The 23,420-nt window shown below is 39.2% G+C and overlaps 1 protein-coding gene across 1 annotated transcript in view; it reads right to left on the bottom strand.

Moving 5' to 3' along the window:
- Positions 1 to 11,962: 11,962 nt before the first annotated feature.
- The window catches only part of WASL (WASP like actin nucleation promoting factor), a 63,746-nt gene continuing 52,288 nt past the window's right edge, over positions 11,963 to 23,420 (bottom strand). Inside the window, exons 9-11 of the mRNA XM_086691147.1 lie at positions 21,375 to 21,895; positions 17,064 to 17,172; positions 11,963 to 14,621 (exon numbers count right to left, since the gene is read on the bottom strand). Of these exons, the coding sequence (XP_086547273.1) occupies positions 14,560 to 14,621; positions 17,064 to 17,172; positions 21,375 to 21,895 (692 nt within the window). The 3' untranslated portion in view covers positions 11,963 to 14,559. The remainder of the gene's footprint in view (positions 14,622 to 17,063; positions 17,173 to 21,374; positions 21,896 to 23,420) is intronic.

Genomic DNA, 23,420 nt, shown 5'->3' with positions numbered 1-23,420 from the left:
AGTGTAAAGGAGTCAAAACAGAGCAGAGACTAAGGAAGCACATATTCCACAGAATTTAGTAACGGGCTAAACGTAGGGGGCAGGGAGCAACAAAAGAGAGGAGTCTGTGTCGACACTTGTGTTCCTGGCCGGGCCATTTGGGTGGATAGCAGTGCCACAGAGTGGGACAGGAATGCAGTCGAACAGGTGCTGGAGGAAGAAAATGACTTCAGTTTTAAATACATTGTGACTGAAGTGCCTGTCCGTTTGACTGTGTGGGCGGGTCTAGAATGATGGGGATGAGATTCCTACTGGAAATGGGGGCTTGGGGGTCACATGATATGAGTGGCATTTAGAGATGGCGGTTTGGGTGAGGACGGTCAGCGAGTGTGGAGAATGCAGAAGCATTCTGAGTGTAACCGGTCAGAAGGAGAGGAGAATTGTGTGGTCTGCCGTAAAATGTCTCAGTGCCGTAAAATGTCTCAGCAAGTTTTGTCTCAGCCTGAAGGGGGTCACTTGAACTGGTGGTCTTGATGAGAGCAAATTCATGGGAGCAGTGGAGATGGAAATCGATTGTAGGGCTAGGGTGGGACATTCTCCAAGATGAGTGTAGTTCGGTGTTTCACTAAAGGGTCTACTGCTGGTGGACGGCCAGAGGGTCCCCAGACCTCAGAAGAGAAAAGGCACATCCTCCTGGTATGTCATTTTCACTTGACATGAGAAATTAAAATTATATTTTAGACACACACACATACACACACACGTAATCATTTTTACTTGATATGAAAAAAATATTTATATTATTTATATACTTATATATAAATTTATAGATATATGTCAAGTAAAAATGACGTATGTGTATGTAGATATATATATATATCTATACACCCTGATTTTTGAAAGTTTGCATTATACCTCTTCACTTTTATGAAAGACCTGTTAGTACCCATTTCCATCGACCAAAAGGAATCCAAAGAGGATTTTCATCTTTGAAAAAAAAACCCAAAAACCCAAAACCGAGAATAGCATTCAGTGTTTGTTTTGCAGTGAGCTAGTTAAGGGGTAAAGCACACCTCAGGCTGCGAGAGGGCCCAGCCAAGACCCCTCACCAGGACCTGTGCTCAGCATCTCAGCACCAAGCCTCCATAGCTTTGAACCACGTCTGTGAGCATCTGTGCTTTATCTCAATTTATTTCGTGCATTTGTTAGGAAGTTGTGTGCCAGAAAAAACTAGGAGAGGTTATTTTTTGGATCTGGGAATACTCACAAATTTTTCCATACAAATTAAGTCATTGCTTCTTTGCTTTATGCCATTTCTGCTTATGGAAGTTTTTATAGGAACACTCTAGGATAACTTTAGGGGGAAACTGCATGTATGTTCTAGATAAAGTCAGTTGGAAATCTCATTCCATCTCTGTGACAGGCCATGGTCTTCTGCAAGATTTCAGAGAATTCCTGGGATGGAGGAGAATTCCTCCTCATAGTTGTCTCTGGGTCCCTGCTCCGAGCCTGCATCTACCAAACCTATGATTTAATGGCCCTGGTGCAAATTATACTGACCTAATGTGGCAACTGACCCATGGCAATCAGCCCTCCTTCTTGATTTCCAAAGCCCCAACATTGCATGAAAATTGGGGAAACGAAGGAAGGTTAATATTAGAGCAACACAAACGACTTCAAACCAAACAGGAGACCTTACTGTTGCGAGAAGTCCTCTGTCTAACTTACCGTCAGAGATTCCCTCCCCCCGCACGCCCCTGGCTATTTCATCCCACTTAATAGTCTGTGTTTTCTTGCTAGCGTATCACTTCCTTCCTCTTCTGTCATGCTTCTGCATCACTACTGTCCCCCCTACATTACTTTCGGGAATTCAAGATTATTTGTTTCTCTCTGGTATGCACAGCAAATTCAGCTCTCTCTGGTCCCATCCCAACAAGAAGTTCGGGTCTACCTTTGCACCTCCAAGCTAATTAGTGTGATGCAGATCCCATGAGCCCTTTATCTAACAGGAGCCACCCTAAAGTTATGGCTGTGAATAGAATTTCTCCCCCCTGGAAGATGCTATATGTTCTCCCAGAACAACACAAAAACCATCACATAGTCACTCACAATCTATTATCTGGACTGTCGCTTCTGAACTGGTTTCTTCCTGACTGGTCGCTCTGCTTCCATTCCCACTCACCCCAACTTGTCTTTAACATGCTAGAGTGATTGATATTTGTCCAAAATGCAGTTCTGATCACAGCAGCCACCTTTTGAAATTCTTCAGGGGTAGCTCATATTCTACAGAATAAAATTCAAATCCCTTTGCCTGGCAGACATGGCCCTGATGATCTCTCTGCCTCATTTCCACCGCTTGTCCACATGTGCTAACGCCGTCCTGCGCAACCTGCAGCTCCCTGAACAGGCGGTGGCCCCTCTTGACACACCCCTTTTCGCATACTTCTTACCTGCCTGGAATTCCCCTCCCACTCTTTAAATCTGGATAGCACCTAATTCATCCTGCAAGAGACCTTGAAAGACAAGTAGCTTATTGACCCAAGGAGATGGGAAAAAGGGCATCCTGCAGAAGAGCCTTGTTCTCCACAGTCTCCCTGGGTGACCTCATCCGAGCTGCTGTCTTTAAATACTACTCATATCACATGACCTCCAAATCCTTACTGCCAGCACAAATAAACGCCCCCCGTGATTCTGAGCCCACACATTCACATTCAGACATGATGTATTTAAAACTGAACTCATCTTCCTCCTTCAATACCCACTCCTGTTATATTTCATTTTCCACAGTCTCACAATATATTTTGCTTTACGCTGCGTACTATTTGTGTACATGTCTTAATCTTCCCACTGTCCTCCTGGACTATATATCCTGGAGACCAGAGACTATATCTTATCTTTATGCCTAATAAACAGCTAGCACTCCATACATGTATTTGAATAGATGGAGATATCAGCTACTCAGGGACAATGAGGAAGCAACGTGACAGTGTCTTCCCATCGTTCCTCCCGGAGTGGCCAACAGTGGGATGGGATCAAAAAGGAACATGGTTGGGAAATGAAGTTCTAGAGGAAGATTGGTCCCAGGTTTTAAGACAAGTCAGGAACTACACATGGAGGCTTAGGGGCTCCAAGGAGCACCCAATGATACCACTTCCTTTGTGAATATTGTAAGGCCAGAATTCTAAGAATATTAGCATCCTCTCTTGATGCCCCTCCTCCCTCAAAGCCCCCATCCCTTTTCTCTGTGTGATCTGGGAGCAGAGGTCAGGCTACGGTCACGAGTGGCCGTGCAAGCTATTGTCAGGAGAGCACTGGGGCCAGCCAGGGACTGACACTGGAAAATGAAAAGCCCTGCTCTCTAAAAGAACCATCTTGAGGTAAAATTAGTATAATCTTTAAAACCCTAAAGACAAATTTGCAGTCTAAAGTGGAGGGTTTTACTCTGATACATTCTCTGTTTGCATATTAGCTATTCTGCAGTAATTTTCAGACGACTAACCACGTGTTTAGCTATATAACCTTTATTACAAACTAAACAGTTTCTTAGCAACACAGCTGTCATGGGGTTATATATTTTGGATTTTTAAAAATTAGATGTGTCATTGACAAACATACAAGCTGTGGTCCAAATACTGCTGTCACGAGCACAAACCGCTAAATTTCCTCTCCTCCTGAATGAAATCTCAGATGATCCATCTGAGTGATCACTGTTATATAAACACAAAAACAGACGATCAAAAGTCAGTCTCAGGTTGCACTTTGCAAACTGCCCTCCCTGAATTTATCTGGGATTAACTCCTCTTCGAGCCCAGAGCTTGGTGGTGGCGGCACGCAGATTAAAAACCCGTGAATCCACGTAAGCGAATAAGCCGACGAGTGGCCGCTCAGAGGAACCCTTTGCAAACCCTTCAGCAAAACTGGGAACGTTAAACAACATTTTTTGGACACTTGGGGTTTTTTTTTGAAGGAAGAGTCGGGGTGGGGGGGAACTGCATGTATTTATACATATTTATGATGGTCTTTTTAGAAAGTTTACCCTGGTTTTCTGCAGCTTTTGGTTCATCCACATGACAGCAGTGGGGGTTGTGGCTCCTACCCAGGACCAGCACAAAGCTGGAAATACCACATTCAGGAGGAGCAAGGTAATACATACCAACCCCCTCACTTATTTTTCTCTAAATGCTGCCAAGAATTTCTGGTGACTCTTTTCAGAGACACTCGTAGGACGTTTAACAGGAATCTTGATTTGTTAGGATGGAGAGCTATGCTTGTACTCAGAAGCTATCAGTGGTGAACGTTGTTTTTAACGGCATGCAAATTTTTTTAACATAAGCCAAAAAAAAAAAAAAAAAGACAAAACAAAACCAGTTTTGCCTCCACATACGATATTCATAAGTTGGAAGTCACCGTTGGGGTGGTAAAAATATGAAATACATGGAAAATGCGTAAGGACAGGAGACGCACTGGCACAGGTCACTTCAAGTTCAGAGAGAGGACTCTGAGGTAATTCCAAATAAATCCTTATGTCATCACTTATTAAGCATTTGGGATTACTCAAACGTGTTAGTTACCTAATCTAATATTTCAAATGGAAAAAAAATATTTTAGTGCCGGTGGAAGGGGGGAAATGGGGGTTGGGGATGAGCAAACCAAAGATGAATTATAAAAATACTATATTCTATCCACTGAATACTCCCAAAATATGAGACTGCACTGATCTCACAACGTGCCTTGGCTTGCTTTAGTGGCTGCTGGTTGAGCTGCATGATTATAACATATTTTCCTTTTGTTGAATTTTGTGTGTGTGTGTGTGTGTGTGTGTGTGTGTGTTTTCCTGGAAAACAGAATGAAACAGTTCCCTTTGGGCTTTTGCATGTGCATAAGCAGAACAATCCCAAGCTTTCTACTTTTGAAATGAAGCTATTGGAATAATATTTTTATTTTTTACCCAGACTATCACTGGTGACTTAATACACGTGGGAGGCAGGGAACTCTAGTGGTTAAAGACACAGCCTCTGTATTAAGACAGACTTAAGTCTGTGACTCAGCTCTGACAGTTAACAGCTTTTTAACTTTGTGCAAACTGTTTAACGTGTCTCATTTGCCTTAGTTGAAAAATTGGGACAACTTCCTGAAGCAAAATATTTCATGCAGTGTCCAACACTTAGTAAGTGTCCTAATAAATACTGGTTAGTATTAAAATGGATGCTTTTAAACATGACTATTCTCAAAGGAAAAACATCTCAAAAGAAAAATTATCTGGGGATGGAGTAAGCATGGCCATGAGGCTTTTGGAAGATCCCTTAGATGGCTTCGTTATCAAAAAGTAGCCCAGTCTGCAACTGGATGAGTGCCCACATTACAGTTCCCTCTGCAGAAGGGGACAGGGCTGGGCGTGAATCCTTGAGGAAGTCAGAGAACTCTGGACACCAGGAAATGCAAACTAAGTGGTCAGGTGTTTGCTGTGCCCTCTGGGAAAAGTGCTTATGAGAAAAGCGTTCGTAACAATACTGGAATTAAAATTAAAACTTAATTTTAAAAAGTGAAAATAAAACAAAAACAAAAACAAAAACACTTGTATGGGCTGGTAAATGTATTGCCAATATTTGAAGGTGTTGCTATTACTTCCATGAAGTTCCTGGGATCTTTGCTGGACTCCCTATTTCCCAATATCAACTCACAAGTTTCAAGAACACAAAGATGCAAACCCAATCCTCTTCTGTGCATTGTATATTCCCAGCTCTCTTAATTACCTGTCAATTACTGTTCATTTCAGTTTCCGGGGAGGAAAGTAGCAGGGAATGACAGAAACCATAGAACAAAAAATTGTATTGGGCAATTTCTAGGAGGGGTGAGCCCAAGGGAGATTGTTGCCACAATATTAAGACAAAGAGTAAAGCTGGAGAGTGATTGAAGGGGACGATGCTTTCAAGAGAAACAGTACCTCAGATGGGGAAACAATCTCCATAATTTTCTGAAAATTGTTTCTTCTGCCTTCCTGTTCAACATGGTGCAGTGGTTTCTATCTTTGAGGTAGATGTTGTGAAAAATTGCCAATGGGAATTTAAGTCTGGAAACCAAATAACTTGAGAACAAATTTTCTACATTTTGAACTGGACATATTATTTTCGTTCCTCCAGAAGACTTGCCAGAACAGCTCTGGTAAGTCAATTAATACCACTGTCAAGGTCACATTAATTCAGGCCAGTTATTTTTGAAGAAACAGATAATAGTCTTAAGTATTGCTAGCAGCTACACATCACTGAATAGTATGTTGGATATTGAGTCTACATGCCCAAAATTCCATGCCTAAGGCCTGGTTCTTTTTCCCAATTGTGAGGGGAAAAACAGCCATGGAGAAATCTTAACTTAGCACTGACAACTCTTGAAGGGTCAGTGATTTATTCAAACTCTTGCCATATGTATAAATTATACAGTAGTCCAAATTAACAACCCTGCTTTCATCAGCCTGTAGTCACCAAATCTTGAAACCAGCCTAAATCTTGAAACCAGCCCAGTCGAATCTTGAAACCATTCGACCCATTGCCAGTCTTGTGGATAATGATTATAAACATAAATCTTTTCCTTATCTTTTTGTTTCTCCCAAATTTTCTCATTAGATGCATTAATGTATACTTTCTAAGAATCATGATGGCTTCACGATGGCTAAAATGCTATTTCTCCACCTAAATGGAGCCAGCCAAGTACTTGTGCACTAATTTCTCCTCCTTGTACCTGGGCAGGTTGTTTCTAATTTCCACAGGTCAGGGTGGTTCCATAAATATATTTGTATACATCAATATACGTAAATATTCCTGCTCATGCACACCCATACAAAGACAATTTTTTTTTTAATCTTTATTTTTGAGAGAGAGAGAGAGAGAGAGAGAGCAAGTAGGGGAGGAACAGAGAGAGAGGGAGACAGAATCTGAAGCAGGCTTCAGGCTCCCAACTGTCAGCACAGAGCCCGACGCAGGGCTTGAACTCAGGAACCACGAGTTCTTGATCTGAGTCGAAGTCAGTCGCTTAACCAACAGAGCCACCCAGGCGCCCCCAAAGACAATTTCTTAAATGACATTAATAATGTGGCTTCAAGGCTGCATCTCCAGTGACCTGCTAGAACAGACCTTGTATTTTTAGACAGGTCTGGAAGTGGCTCACATGGCCTCAACCATTGGTAGCCACACATATGTATCTCCAACATTTAATGTCAAGGTTTTTCCAGTCTCCTTTCCTGTTTCACCAATGTGTGACTTTTGGCCACTCTTTTGTTATCAGTCATGAGCATACCTTCTATTCCTAAGCTGTTCCTAAGTGTCAAGGTAACTTAATAAACTACAAAAACCTGTTCAAAGCCGGCAGGGGAGGTGGAGAGCCTGATTTCTCAATGGGTCTTAGCATTATGTGGCCACATGAATTTTTATTATCTTAATCTAGAGATATATTAGTACAGAACAACAGATTTGTTTTATTCTGGGGTCTACTTCCAACTTACAGTAACAGTTTTTTTTTTTAAATGTTTATTTTTGAGAGAGGGAGAGAGAGGGAGAGAGAGAGAGAAGAGTGCAAATGGGGGAAGGGCAGAGAGGGAGACACAGAATCCAAAGCAGGCTCCAAGCTCCAAGCTGTCAGCACAGAGCCCGACATGGGGCTCGAACTCACAAACCGTGAGATCATGACCTGAGCTGAAGTCGGACGCTTAACTGACTGAGCCACCCAGGCATCCTCAACTTACAGTAACAATAATCATTTTAAGTAGTTTGGCTAAGTATTAGGATAATGATGCTTGCATTCAAGTGCACTCACCTAGTCGTTCCAAAAATATGATGCCTGGGGATTTTTGAAGAGCCAGGAACTTGAGACAGGAGAACATTTCTTTCTGTTCCTGTTCCTACTTGCTTTATTCACCAATTAATATTTTAGATTAATGTTTTAATTTAATATTCATTAAAGTTTAATTTAAAAACACAAGTTTAATTTAAAAACTTGTGTATTTGAAAGCTTTCTGGGAAAAACTCTCAAAAAATTCCTTTAGTTTTTATACTGCCCATCCCTATCTTCAATTTTGTGGTGTATCTTATCAACGTGAAGATACAGCAATGGTTTCCAAGTGTGGAAAGATACTTGCTTTATTATGTCAACCGGTTTGTGTGTGGGGTCATTACTGCAATTCTAACTTAACACACATCACAAGCTAAGACCAAGATACGAAGGCACTGCTACATCTCAGTGTTAACCAGCCATGCAGTGGACAGAATACAACCACATTTCCCGCCTACAAGTTACCCTAGCTTCTCCAATGACCCACCAAATCCCATCTGTGTTAAGATGTCCATTAACGATTACAAGTAAGCTTTACAGAGTCAAAACTAAACTCAAACGCAAAATGTACTTGTGTCTCCCTACCCTTCTCAGCGGCATGATGTTTGGCTCTATTTAGATAGTTGGGAAATGAAGATCTGGAAAACCAAGTGATGGAAGTGGAAAGTGAGAGGAGGATACTGGGAGGGCTCAGTGGTGCACAGAGCTCTGTGCATGGTCTCGTGGCACAAACCACATCAGGCTGACCCAGGGATAGTGGTTGTAAACTTTAGGGCTCTGGTGCTGGCCTGAAGCTATCATTCGGCTCAGAATCAACTCAAATTTCCTAAACGTTTTTAGGCAGCAGGTCCTAACAAACATGTTCTGTAGCGTCCAGCCATTCAACCAGGGGCAAACAAGTCCACCTAAATAGAAGCATAATGTGCTCCATTTACTGGTGGCTTGGTAAGAAAATGGTTGCAATCTAGGACTATGCTTATTAAATCAGACTCTCTCATAATCACTTACCTGTTAATGTTAACTACACCACAACTTTTGTCAAATGTCCACAGCAAAGTTCAGAAAAGTCTTTTAAAAAAGAAAAAAAAAAGCAATTGAATTTTCCATTTGAAAAGGCTGGTATAGATTTGTAGCTGAATATACAACTCAGAAAAAGCTGGCCCTTCTACATTTATACCTTTGCTTAATAAAACCAAATATCCTATTTTATCAACTTCTTTTTAACTGGGTATCACTCTCCAAAATGGAGATTTTAACACATTTAATTGCACTTGCTGAATGTTTACGCAATCCCAATCTTGAAACAAAAATCTGCTTGCAAATACTCTCCTTTCTATTTTCTGTCTCCTTAGACTCCGCCCTAAAATGATAAAATAAATAAAAGTTGTCTCTTTTTAGGTTCAGAAGTGGAGTTAAGGAGCTAGAGTTCTTCACAGATCACTACAGAACTGAGACATTGTGAACACCTTTGTTTGTTTCCCTATAGTTAACTGGACCTGCTGATGCCTTTTCCTTTCACTTGTCTCCTTCAACACCACAAACACCGGAATACAAGCTTTACTTCCCTGCCTCTTTTCCGGGAAGGGTGAAGTATATGCCACTAAATTCGAATCTCCCCTGTCTCACTAATAAGAAAACCAGGAAGTTGGATTTAAAGTGTCCAGTTTGTCCTTGTCCTCTTGGAAGAACTCCCGGTCTTTAAATTGACAGTGCAGCTGTTGACTGAAAATTATACAGAAAGATTAATACATTCTCAAGCTAATTTTTTGTCAGGCAAGTTCAGTGTTAAGGGTTTACAAAATACTTACGTCTAGATACAGTCACTAGCTTTTACACCCATAAGAAACTAACAAAAATAAGTTGGATGTAGAATAAAAAGCTCATTTTTTTTTTAACCCAGTACGAAACGACAGGAGTGTCCTGTGATGACCGAATGCTTGGACAATGTAGGGTGGCCACCATCACTGAGCCAAAATATGATCACATGCTTCAGAGTCAGAGGCCGGCTCCTCAAAGCAAGCCAGCTTTCCCAGGCAGAGACGGGAACAGGATGCTGGTAGCTTCTATCAACACCCAGATGACATGTGAGAAAGGGTAAAATCTGTAGCCATAAATCTTTCAGAAACAAAGTAAATCTGCAATTTATTCATAATCTAAGAAAAATACAGAAGAATAAAACAGCATTAAGGCGCATGGAAAAGAGCAACTGAACTGGCAGCCTGATCGGAATTCCACTATTAGCTCCTTCTAACAGACCTCAGGCGAGCCCCCACTTTGATGAGACTTGGCTTCATGGAACTCGATGGTCTCCAGCTGTCTTTCAGTTGTGAAATAAGTAGTTTAGATTGAAGGAGGGAGGGGATCTACTTCACCGCAATCATAGTTTAATGTCCATCACCTGTTTAGTCTTAATAAACAATTGCTTAAACATGGTGATATTGATGCTTACGAATTCTTAGACTTACGCTTTGATGAAAATCTTCACACATGTAGCCATGACCAAGATAAAACTGAATTTAGGTCAAGACATGCCATCCAGGCCAAGATAGAAAGTAATGTCAATATGACACCTGGAACTTCCAGTTCCATAATGCAATCTGATACTGTTAAGATTAACTTCCTCTTGAGTAGAAAAATTCTTTAAAATCCTTACTAAAGTTAAGTGTAAGAAATTTTTGTGGTTGTTACAAAATTAAGGGACTTCAAATTTACTGGAAATACCCCAATACACGAAATGATTGTGTGTTATCCATATCCTGATTAGTCAATCTCGGTGGTACATATGACCAGTTAAGACTTACACTGGATGTGTGTGAAATTAAATACTGCCTCAGTAGTTAGGATGACCACTGATGTATGTTAAAAAAAAAAAAAAAAAAAAAACGGAACGGCTGATTTATGTAGACACGTTTTGTAATAAAGCCAAAATTTTTAGTGGTCTCCTTCACGCAATGGAGGATACCATGTTATCATATGTAGAAGCAAAGGCAGTCTTAGCATTAACAGCAAAGTATGTCCCCAAATTTTCATAAGAGCCACTTTATTACACCTTTTCCCAGTGATTTCACTACAAAGCAAAGGTTAAAAAACATCCACCAATGAGGGGCACCTGGGTGGCTCAGTCATGATCTCACGGTTCGTGGGTTCAAGCCCCACGTCGGGGCTATCTGTTGTCAGCACAGCACCAGCTTTGGATTCTCCCTCTGTCCCCCTCTCTCTCTGCCTCTCCTCTGCTTGTGAGCTCTCTTTCAAAAATAAATATTAAAAAAGAAAAATCACCAATGAAAGCCCAAGAGATTATGAGAATGCTGTGTTTAAGGAGGTAAGATTTAACAATAAAATAAGTGTGCCAAGTAAAATTTTTCTTTTCCACAGAGTTTTCTATTGTACTATAAATAGACTTTATCTCTATACTTGTCCTTTAAGAACTCCATTTCTAAAGGGCAGTAAGTTATTTCAGGAATTTCTCCTTTGATTAGATAAATATAATGTGACAAGCCCAATTCTGAGGCATTTGTCTCTTAAAAATCTGTTTTAAAGTTTGGTTAATACTTTCCTAAGTATTCACATTGTACAACAGAAAGGAATTTTTAATAGAACATATAAATTTGGCTAAAGCTCTTAGAAGGCATTTTGCAGCATCCTACACACTAGATTCCATGGCTCAGTTTAATCTTCAGACACCCACTTGTGCTAGAGTCAGAACAGAAAATTCTATTTATCAAAACTGAGGTTCCTGTTTAAAGTGCCATCTTGATACCATTTATGAAGAACCACTGAAGTCCCACGTGAACTGCTACATTTGGCTTCCACTGAAATTAGCGGTAAGCTTCAGCATCATTCCGATTTTAGGGAACCTCAACATTCTTGGTGTGCAAAAGAGCTGCGGTGTGACCCTGCGATGTGACTGCTCTGTGCCGCACAGCGGTGGCTTCCCGGGAGCTGCTGAGCAGCTGCCACGTTTCCCGGCAGAACAGGGAGGAACATTCTTTTGCCCACCGGTGTTTACTTCACGGCACACTCTCTCAGGGCGTGCGGTCTGCTGAACACTTCGACCGTCATCACTCACTGCGCCATACCCTTACTCTAATCTACGGTTAAAATTTCTTTTTACCCATTTTAATCTCTTAACATAAATAAAGAAAAACGCTTTTTTCGCCTATTTGGGTCAAATTAATTTTATTATGCTCCATGATGAATTGCCACCAGTGCAATATCCTATCACTATACATTTCGAAAAAATTCACATACTAAACAAAATTTCAGTTGATAAATGGAAACGAATGATTGAAAAGTCTTTATGAATCTCACACATACAATATGTGGCTACCTGAAATTGTCTATCACATAGCACTTAGATATAAAAAGCCTCATGCTAGTCTGTTAAATGCGAAGGCTGTCAGACAATCGTTTAGCTGCGGTGACCGTGGGAGGCTCTCAGACAAAGCACAGGTGTGGTGCCGCCCACAGAGAAGCTGGTGAACAAGCTGGTGGCTGGAACATGCGGCCTGCACACCCGCAGTGGGTTCAGTCTTCATGCCGGGACTGAACCCCACAGCTGCTGTGTTTCAGCCAATGGGAATTTAGACTTTGGGCAACAACAACAGAAAGCCTTTTTTTTTTTCTTTAAGAAGAATGAACCTAATTACCTTTGGCAAATTTTATACCCATCTTACACGTTAAAAGTTGTGTTTCCAACTCAAGGAACTGATATCCTTTACTCAGAGCAGCTCCTGATAAATATAGATCACACCAAAGTTTGCCGGAAAACCCTGAATTCCTGGGCCAAAAGTTAAGAGAGATCTTAAATTGGCATTACCTTAAAGACATTTCCAGGATGTTTAAAATGTTTTTTTCAATAATGTCACAAAGAAAAAAAAATGAAAAATGTTGAAAATTACTTAAAATAATTATAATGCTCTATTTACCATTTGCACAAATTCCTAATTCTATTGGTTAGTAGCTGTCCAGCCTCATCCACAGCAGACTCGGCGTCACTGAGCTCAAGCCACAGTAAAAATGAGAGTAAGCAGAAAAAGGTTTCCAGCAGCAGAGGGCACTGTTTTTGCAAGAAACAAAAAAGTCTAGAGTCTTTCCCGTGTTTAAATTACTCTTGCAAGAAAGGTAACATTCTTTGAATAACTTAACTATTTTACTGCACCACTTACTGCTTTCAGCAACAAAACCTTTTAAATTATTTCTTACGATAACTAGATGCATGATCACTAGAGATGATGTGATAACTGGTTAAAATTCAAGCCATATCTTGCAGGTCCAGCCTGTCAAGATCATGCCAATACTAGATTTTGGTCGGTACAATTCTAGAGAGCTTAATTTTTAGTTGGATATTGTGATTATAGTAATGAAATACATTTGGAACTACATTCTGCATATGACTCAATGTGAGAAAAATACGTGTCTGTATTTAAATCAGATCATTTTTCTACCTAAAATTTAAAATAGGTAGGTATGATAATTAGCACTATAAATATGAAAAAAACAACACCTTTAGGCAGATTAGTGTATTGTAGAGAGGCAAGGAAACCCTAATTTTAAGACATCATTTAGTATACATAACAAATGTGCAGGTTGTAAAGTTTTATTTACTTATTTATTTATTTATTTTAAATCTAGCATTCAGTTATGTCTCTCAAGAAATTTGACGTTGGGACCACCAATCTTTTAAGAAAAATGTAACTGTTCACCTGACAGTTGACAAAAACCTTGAGAAATTATAAAAGAGAAAAATTTAAATAGTGTACTAAGTTCAGCATTACAGTGTTTACCTTGGCCAGCTCAATTACATTTGTATGGTTGGTATTTCTGAATACCTCAACCCATACAGACTACCCGATAATTCCACATCATTTCCATCATGTTCTGATTTTATAGCGTACTTAACCAAAACTGAAGTGACCATTATGTATTGCCTCCTTCAGTTCATGGAGAATATTACCCCTAAAATCCCCAAACTGCAAAAACTTAAATAACCATCGAAGATTGATACCAAAAATATTTTTAAATTTTTGCCAAAAAGAGCCTGCCACATTTGCTATAGCATAAGAATAATCTCAGTCAAGTACAGGTAAGCAAGGTCTCCTTAGGATCCCAGCCTCCACATACCCCTCTGTACAGGAACAGGCAATATTGCCAGAAGAGGAGTGTTACGGGTTTTCCCGACTAGGGCCTCTGTAGTGGTCTTCCGTAGAGCATCCTGCTACAATTTGAGAACCTGCATCGGTGTAGTGATGTCTAGAGAACCGTGCAATGTGTCTGCTTCAACATTCATGTAGCATGGTGTTCAAAATGGAGGGGCTAAATAAACTAAGGTCTGCATCACTTAAAAAAGAATGTAGTGCTATACTAGATTTTAATAAGAAAATTTAGGTACAGAAAAAGTAGGGTATGAAAATAGTGTTTTCCTTCTGGCATTATAACTAAATTACATTAAGGTTTTTGTCAGTCTCACATATAATATTTAAACTCCCTTGTTGATGGAATGACAAATATTCACAAATTTAAGTGAGCATCCTGGTGTAAACTTGCACACAATGACAGGGAGTAGCTTTGTAGAGGATTTTGACAAACCTTTACAGATTAAATGAGGTATTGCACAGATTAATAAAAAAAAAAAAAGCAAAAAAGGCAACAAAAATATACAGCAAATTGGTAGAACATTTACATGATAATTTTACAGAATCCATAGACAGAAAGTAGTGTTTAGTATTTCACCTTAAAAATATATATATAATATATAGATCAGTCTTCCCATTCATCATCGTCCTCAAAATCTTCTTCATCATCTTCATCCTCATCTTCATCTAAAAGAAAATCATCAAGTCAAACAATCAAAATATTATGTATAAATAAAATACCATTACAGAATTCTTGGGTGATTTCTCCAATCGTTTAACTTCTGACACACAAACCATTCCATTGACACACAAACCAATCAAGTGACTAGGGTAATTTAAAAGGAATCAAATACAATACATATAAAGGGTATGATGGTCAGTTGAAGATTAGAACAGGAGTTAAGAAGTAAGTCCCTTAGTATCTATGTAAGGAATTTCAACTAGTGCTTCTTTATGTGTAAACCCTCATTTGGGTTGGGCTCTCTGAATTTTCACAGATCTCAAATCTAAGAAAGGCCCATTTAATTGACTACCTTTAAAGAAAAGTTGTAAAACAAACAAACAAAAAAACCCCACCTGACTGAACAGATTGTTCGGCTAGCAATTCCACTTATAACTCCAGTGATAGGCAGGAAACTCACTGACACTGAGCCACTAAGGAAACAGAGCAGGTAGTCCAAATACTCAGCATCCCTTTCTACCCTCCTATTCTCTCCTGAACTCAGTAACATTGCTGTTTCCAGATCACCAATGACCGACCATTGCTAAAACTAAAGCTTGACTTCCTGTTCTCATTTTCTTGACCGATCATACTTTTGACCCATATCCTGACTCCTTCCTCCTTCAAACACTTCATGTGGCTTCTAAGATACTGCACTCTCCAGCCTTCAGAGCCTACTATAATCTCTTCTTCTCTATTTACATGCACTTCTTTAAGGATCCCAGCCAGTTCTGTAACTTTAAATACCATGCCTGTCTCAATGACATGCAAATTTCTATTACCAGTCCAGACCTCCTCCCTCAACTTCAGGCTCATAATCAAATGCCTGCACAACATCTACATTTGAATTTTTAGTAGGTATCTCAAATTTACTATTTACAAAAACCAAACTCCCGATCTTTCCTCTCAAACCTGCTCCTCCTAAGTCTCATCCCACTCCATTAATGAAAATTTCACCCCTTTCATACTCAAGTCAAAAATCTTGGGAGTCATCCCTCACTTTCTTTTTTCTAAACTTCACTTCCAATCCATCGGCAAACCCAATTATTTCCTCATTCACAATATACCTAGTATCCAATCTCTTCTCACTGGGGCTAACAATCTCATTCAAACCTCTACTATCTCTTGCTTGGATCATTGCCATCCCTCTGCTAAGGACCTTCCAATCACTTCCCATCACATTCATGGCCTCCAAAGCCTTACTACTGGCCTCCTGTACCTCTTGTACTTCAATGCCTTACTATTCTTTCCCCCTCTTCCTTACTCAGCCATACTGACCTCATCATTATTCATCAACCTCAGGAACTTTGCACTTGCTGTTCTTTCTACCGGAATGAACACACTTTCCCCAATTTTCTACACGGTTTACTCCTTGAACTCCTTTTGGTCTTTTCTCCAATGTCACTTCAGTTAGGCTCATCCTATTTCAAAATGAACTTCCCTCCTACAGCTACAAGTCCCTAGATCTCCCTTTTCTGATTTATTTTTGCCCTTAGCACATATCACCGTTTAATATCTGTTTTTCTAATTTATTTTATTGTTGTCTCTCCCTGAAATGCATGCTCCATGGAGGCGGGGATTTTTATTGTTTTTTAATTATTATCCTACAATAAATACCTACAGAATGAACTAGCCTATTCTATCTCTGTAACAGTGTTGGAATAAATATGTCTATTTAAAGAAAATAAATATTAGTAATAGATCTTAGATATGACTCATGAATTCTCTCCATAAAACAAATAAAAAAATTGAGGTCCACAGTGAATAAATAATAATTCAATAAGAACAAAGATCAGATTCTAGTACAGCATACTGGGGAAGCTCTTTACTAAACCTCAAGCACTACATCAGCTAGACCAATTGCTTTCTCTTTTGAAAGTAACATCCATTTATATGGTGGTGTACATACGCTTAATAATGGCCTCAAAATAGAACTAGTTTATTCAAATAAACCTTTTAGAAAATGACGAAAAAGAGGACACAAAACACTTCAGGATTCTTTAGCAAACCCCAGAAAACCTAATTTCTCAGCCCAAATTCTTACAAATCAGGGAAACCTGAATTTCTCATGTCATCACAAGAATGTCGCAGGAATGGGATCCAGAATCTCAAGCTTTGTTTAGAGGTTTGACAGGCATTCTATTAGTATTCCCAGCATAGGAAATGAAACTGCTACTTTTCTGAAGTTGTTCTTCCAATTTATGCTTATGGCTATGGTGTACTAGAATCCATTAAACATCAGATAGACTAATCATGGTGGCAAAAACTTTTAAAAATTTGCCCTAATATCCACATCAGTGTTATTCAATAGCAGGGGGAAAGCGAGCAAAGTCTACCATAAAATAAAAAGAAAACAGAACTTCAAATATTAAAATTAAATATAAATGCACTCATATAAATAAACATACCTGAAGAATGAATGGCTTTGCTCCTTTTCTGCATCACTTCCATTAATGCACCCACAATTCCTGAAGTGGGTGCAGGTGTTGGTGGTGTAGACTCTTGGCCATCAGATACCTTGGAAAAGAAAGTGAGCAAAATTTAGAACTAAATCCTTAGCAAACACTTTTTGTCTCCAGAAAGTCTTACTTTTTTAGAATCACTTCCTATTTAAAAAAAGAAAGGGGGGGAGGAGTGAAGAGCAAATAAGCCCAGGACAGGATTAACTAATTTAAGAAGAAATAAATTGTGCCTTAAAATAATTATTCAAAATATACGTCCTCTCCTTAATGTATAAAGCCATCAACACATTTCCAAATTTAAAATAACAAACCTTTTCCTAAATAATACTTGCCTTTGCAGTTGGATTACTTCTGTTCATTCTAGAACATAAAGCCTTAGCTGATGAAACTTTAAAACTATTATCAAGGATCAGCATTTTATAAAAAATTAAGGTATATTCAGATTCTTAGAGTTGTTAGGTGAGAAGGACACTTAAGATATCTAAGAGCAACCGAAGAAACTTCTAATCTCCTAGAAAAACTCAGCTTCGCTAATAAACTTATAACTTTGTATACTATATTTATAGTTCATATGGTACAAACTTATAGATATGTGTAATATATGTATATATATTATTATAACTCAAAATGAACTTTCCTTCTCATAGCATATAACTTCTCTTCAAGGAGCTCGGCCAGGTAACTTTCAAAATGTACCTACCTCACAAGGCAACCACTATCCCTAACTAAAGTACTTCTATCTAGTATCAACTACTTTTGGGGCGGGGGAAACAATATCAAGGGGTCTCATTAAAGTCTAGTACCTATACAAAATACTCCAATTCCAACTCTCATTAAAAAAGAGAAAATACAGGAAATCTGTAGAGATTCAGGAAAAAAATACATAATTTGGAAATTACTGCTCTAAGTGTACTTTGACTAAAATGAAAGGTCATTTATCCAAAATAACTCATTTTGTTAATTTTGTCTCTGGACTTACATGACCCATGTAAAGGTAGAATATTAGTATACTTAAAAATGAAATTGTACAGCTCTTTTACTTGGATTCTTATCATTTCCCAAAGAAAAACTACTTTTTTAGGACAAACTTTTTATTTTGGCCTTTACAGCTCTTCTCCTAATACTACTTGTCTTTCTGGAGACTTAATAGGTCTTTTTCTTTTAAAAATATTCAAAGTAATTCCCCCATAAGATACTGATTCATTCATTAGTATTTAGGTTTGGGGAGGCTGGGTATTAACTACTCCTGGTATAGAAGTGCCACAAATGAAAAAGACAACAGAAACAGTTTCTGAGGTTTGAAGGTCAGCATGAGGCTCTGAAAGAAGTGTAGCAGCAGTAAGAAGAAACACTTAAGACACCCTTGAAGCAATGTGAGAATACACGGCACAGACCACAGGAGCACAACACTGACACAAACACGTTTTTGAAGGTACTTACTTGGATGGTGCTATCCAAGGTACTATGAACATGGAACTCAAAATCTATGTAAGTGAATAGTTACACCCTTCCTGCCAACTGTGATCTTATGTTAGTCATATTCATCTGTGAATAAGTGATTTACATAGACTGTTTAAAGAAACATAGCTGGAGAAATTTCAACCACAGAACGGTTTTCTTAAAAAACGAGGTAAAGCTATGGACTCAGATCACATACAACATGCCAATAATTCACTGATTTATTCCTCTAGGATAATACTCTAAAATTAATTTTAAGAAGTGATTATTTAGGGGAAGAATGACCTACATTTAGAATAAAACATACTTTTCTCTCTAAAAGAAATGTAGAGAATGAAGAGAGTTGGGATGGGACGGGGAAGAAATGATGATGGGGAAAATAGGGAACTTAACTCAGTAATTTTTTTAATTAAGAAAAGAGGACAGACAAGGAGTGGGATTAAAAAAAATGAGAACACAATTTAATTTATTAAAAATAACCCCTTATGGGGCGCCTGGGTGGCGCAGTCGGTTAAGCGTCCGACTTCAGCCAGGTCACGATTTCGTGGTCCGTGAGTTCGAGCCTCGCGTCAGGCTCTGGGCTGATGGCTCGGAGCTTGGAGCCTGTTTCCGACTCTGTGTCTCCCTCTCTCTCTGCCCCTCCCCTGTTCATGCTCTGTCTCTCCCTGTCCCAAAAATAAATAAAAAACGTTGAAAAAAAAATTAAAAAAAAAAAACAAACCCTTATTAGTAACAGCAAATGAGAGAAAGCAATAAAAGTTGATTGTGCAAGAGAGAGGAAATAGACAAGAGAAACAAAAAGAGAAGTTATGAGTGGCAGATGCAGGAATGAGTGACCCTGAGTTTGAGGTAAAGTCCATTAAAGCCTGCTACTCACCTGGGCTGTGGTCTTTTTTTTTTTTTTTTTACATAAATGTTTATTTATTTTTGAGAAAGAGAGAGAGAGAAAAGGTGCGTGAGAGAATGTGAGTGGGAAGTGGCAGAGAGAAAGGGAGACCGAGAATCCAAAGTGGGCGGCTCTGTGCTTGACAGCAGAGAACTCCATGCAGGGCTTGAACTCCTGAACTGTGAGATCATGACCTGAGCCGAAGTTTGATGCTTAACTGACTGTGAGCTACCCAGGCACCCCTTTAATTTTGCCACTAATTCCTCCCACTAACAACTATTTGAAATTCTTCAACTGTTCCTGAGAACCCTTTAGTCTAAACTAAATGGGGAAAGGGAGCAGAGACAACTGCTCACAGGTTGATCACATGGCAAGCAAAGACCTAGATACATTTTAAAGATCAGAGTTTTTAAAATCTGTGCTATGCCAATGTTCAAGCGTTTCCATTCAGTCAGCTGTGTTCCCTATCCATCGTTCTCCTCCTAACCAAGCATCGGAGATTTAGTTACCATAATTCCCTACATCACAAAATCATTTTCAATTAGAATCTCCTTTCACCTTCATTTACTGCACAGAAAAATCCACCACCCTCACCAACCCGAAGCCCTGGAGAGCAAATGTTCCTCTTGGAACTGAGAGACCATAAGTAAAAGCTCGGGAGTATGTGATGTAGGCAATTCAGATTCTAGAAAAGGGGTCAGCAAACTATTGCCCATGGGTCAAATCTAGCTCATCCTGTTTTTGTAGAACTTTTTTTTTTTAAATTTTTTTAACGTTTATTGATTTTTGAGACAGAGAGAGACAGAGCATGAACGGGGGAGGGGCAGAGAGAGAGGGAGACACAGAATCGGAAACAGGCTCCAGGCTCTGAGCCATCAGCCCAGAGCCCAACGCGGGGCTCGAACTCACGGACCGCGAGATCATGACCTGAGCGAAGTCGGACGCTTAACCGACTGAGCCACCCAGGCGCCCCTTTGTAGAACTTTTAAAGTGAAAAACGATTGTTACATTTTTAAACGGTTGGAAGAAAATAAAAAGAATATTTGTGACATGTGAAAATTACATGAAATTCAAATTTCAGTGTCCATAAATAAAGCTTTATAGAACACAATCACGCCCAATTTTGCATCATGTATGCTGCTGCATTTGTAATACAAGGGCAAAGCTGAGTAGTTGTGACAGAGACCATACGGCCTGCAAGTCTAAAATATTTACCATTTGGTCGGTCCTTTAAAAAAAACCAGTTTGCCAACCTCTGCTCTAGAAGACTATATGATCACCTCTTCCAATACACAGGATCCAAAATTCTCTACCAACATTATCCAAAATTCTATTAGAACTCTTTCAAGTTTCTGCAGAGTCAGATTGTCTACGAATCTAAATTTCAGAACACAGAAACTTTACAATATCGTTTAGTTTTCATAGTTAATGGTATGAACTTACCAAGATGATTATAATTGGTTACAAGCAGGGCTTTTACTTCTCCACAGTTTAAAGATTTATCTTTAAGTTCAAATAAATTTTATTCAGAAGTGAAGTCTAGAACACAGCAAACATACTATATATAATACTCCACTTACATGAAGTTCTAAGAACAGGCAACACTAATCTACAGTGATTAAAAATCAGATTAGTGATTTTTTTTTTTTTTTTTTTTGAGATGGAGACAAATGAAAAGAGGCGTGAGGGAACTTTTTCTGGGGTGACATTCTAATTATAGAAGTATGGGCTACACAGGTATAGGGTATAAATGTGTGTGGTTCTAGTTTGTAAAAACATCAGAAATTCAATGGGTTAAACACCTGAATACCAAGGGAAAGAGCAAAAAATAAAGATTTTCCAAGTTGTCTCATAAATTACTTTAAAATTCCGTTAGGACAGAGCATCTAAACTGAAACGAACAGATTACTTACAGATTTCAGCTGAATACCCTGTCGTATCTGGTCTAAAAGTGCATCCCTTCCGGAGCAGGACACAGGTCGACTGTTCTGTTCCACCTTTTTTAGCTGAGCACCCTCTCTAATTTGATCCAAAAGAGCTGCTTTGCTTCCTGCAGGAGGTGGAACCTGATGGTCACCGTCAGAAGGGAGGCCAGGCGGAGGTGGCGGCCCCGGGGGAGGCGGGGGCGGAGGTGGCGGGGGCGGTGCCGCTGAGCCGGCCACCGACAGAGGTGGAGGTGGCGGTGGAGGCCCCGACGGTGCTGAGGAGGGAAGGGCTGGAGGCGGAGGAGGGTACATCCTATTTGGTGGCGGTGGAGGGGCTCCCACACCTGGCCTGGACGGAGGCGGTGGCGGAGGCGCGGCGGTGGGAGCTCTAGAAGGTGGTGGAGGAGGAGCGCCTCTCCCCCTGGCGGGAGGGGGCGGGGGGCCTGAGCTGTGCGGGGGTGGGGGGGGAGGAGGCGGCCCTCCCCTAGACGGCGGTGGCGGCGGTGGCGCTGAAATAAAAACAGAAAAAAGAAACCGTGCTTTTCTCCGCCCCAAACACCACACTGAAGAAAAACTTACTTCAACACGTGTGAAAAGACATACGAGGGGGAAAAAAGGCCTCGTCTTTGTATTTTATTTTACAAGGACATGTGAGCACGGATGATATAATTCTATTTGGGAATACTCCTCTAAAGACCACTTTTCCTGTTTTTCTTGAAAAATATTAGCTGAAACTGTAGAATCTAGTTTTGAGGAATCAGCACCACTTCTGAAGGTACAGGAATAAACACTTCCTTATATAATAAAAACATCACAAAATCAAATACTGTGGTCAATTAGCATTATTTAGCATTTCAATAAAAATTAATGGATACCTTCCCTCTTTAAAGAATTGAGTTTATTTAATTTATAAAATTACTTTACATTCGGAATAAAATAGCTGGTGTTGCATAACCTATCAGAATTTATTCAAGTTAATCTGAGTTAAACCCAAATTGAATACTTTTTCTTTTAAAATTTAAAACTTTGTCACCTTACATTTATATTATATGGTCTGTATTTTCTAAAAATATAGTATATGTTATAATAAAATATACTATAATATGTAATAATATATATAATATTCTATATTTCCAGAAGATGGTCATTAACTCTAGTGATGGCAGTAAAGGGAGGCTGGTTGCTCAAGTGAAATGTTCAACTACTTATTCAGGAGATGCAACCAACTATTAATAAATTAACTGAGAATTTCTACATTGAAACACTGGACTAAGTTATTGATAAAATATTAATATTATCCTAGTATTAATGATTTTCCCATTCTTATTCTACTTAAATAAAAATAAGGAAAGAAATTCAAAGTACACATTTATTATTTTTGGAAGTATGATTTTACTAACAGTATGTACAAATTTACATAATAATGAACTTTATTATTTCTCCATTCCAAGACTGAAGAGGCAAATTAAGTATTTTTAGGAGTAGAGAAATCCTAGAATTCATAAAAACTCTTTGTGTTTACGGATATAAACTATATCACTGATGGACAGTTCTACAATCTTACAAAATACAAATACCGATCTTAATTACAAATAACAACAAGCATCTTTAGATGTTCAATAATATGATGATACGGGGCAGGGGGTGGGGGAGTGGGGGCCTCACTTCAAAGGAGATAAAATGGTATCTTCCAAATTAATTTGAGACGAACATGGGAAACATGCTATAAAAATATGCTATCAAATATAATCATAAATATTAGATAAAATATGCAGAAAGACCAATACTCACATTGTAAATGAGGAATACAATACTGTCTCCTTGTATACAAACTTTTACAAGTGAAATAATACATAGCTGCAAACAGGCGAGTTACCCTATTCAGGTGTCGGCCACCACAGAGGGAAGTTCCTATGATTTACATCAAGGCACCCTGGAGGTCTGAGTGTTGCAGGTTCATCCAATTTTCTCACTGGATCCAAAGTGAGGACACTTACACTAACCTTGCTAAAAGCAAAGTCTTTTTCTAACATA

The sequence above is a fragment of the Puma concolor genome, chromosome A2, assembly GCF_028749965.1.
Source record: "Puma concolor isolate L17-30 chromosome A2, mPumCon1.1.hap2, whole genome shotgun sequence".
NCBI lineage: Eukaryota > Metazoa > Chordata > Mammalia > Carnivora > Felidae > Puma > Puma concolor.
The sequence above is the reverse complement of the archived record's forward strand: the minus strand, read 5'-3'. Positions and strand labels throughout refer to the sequence as shown.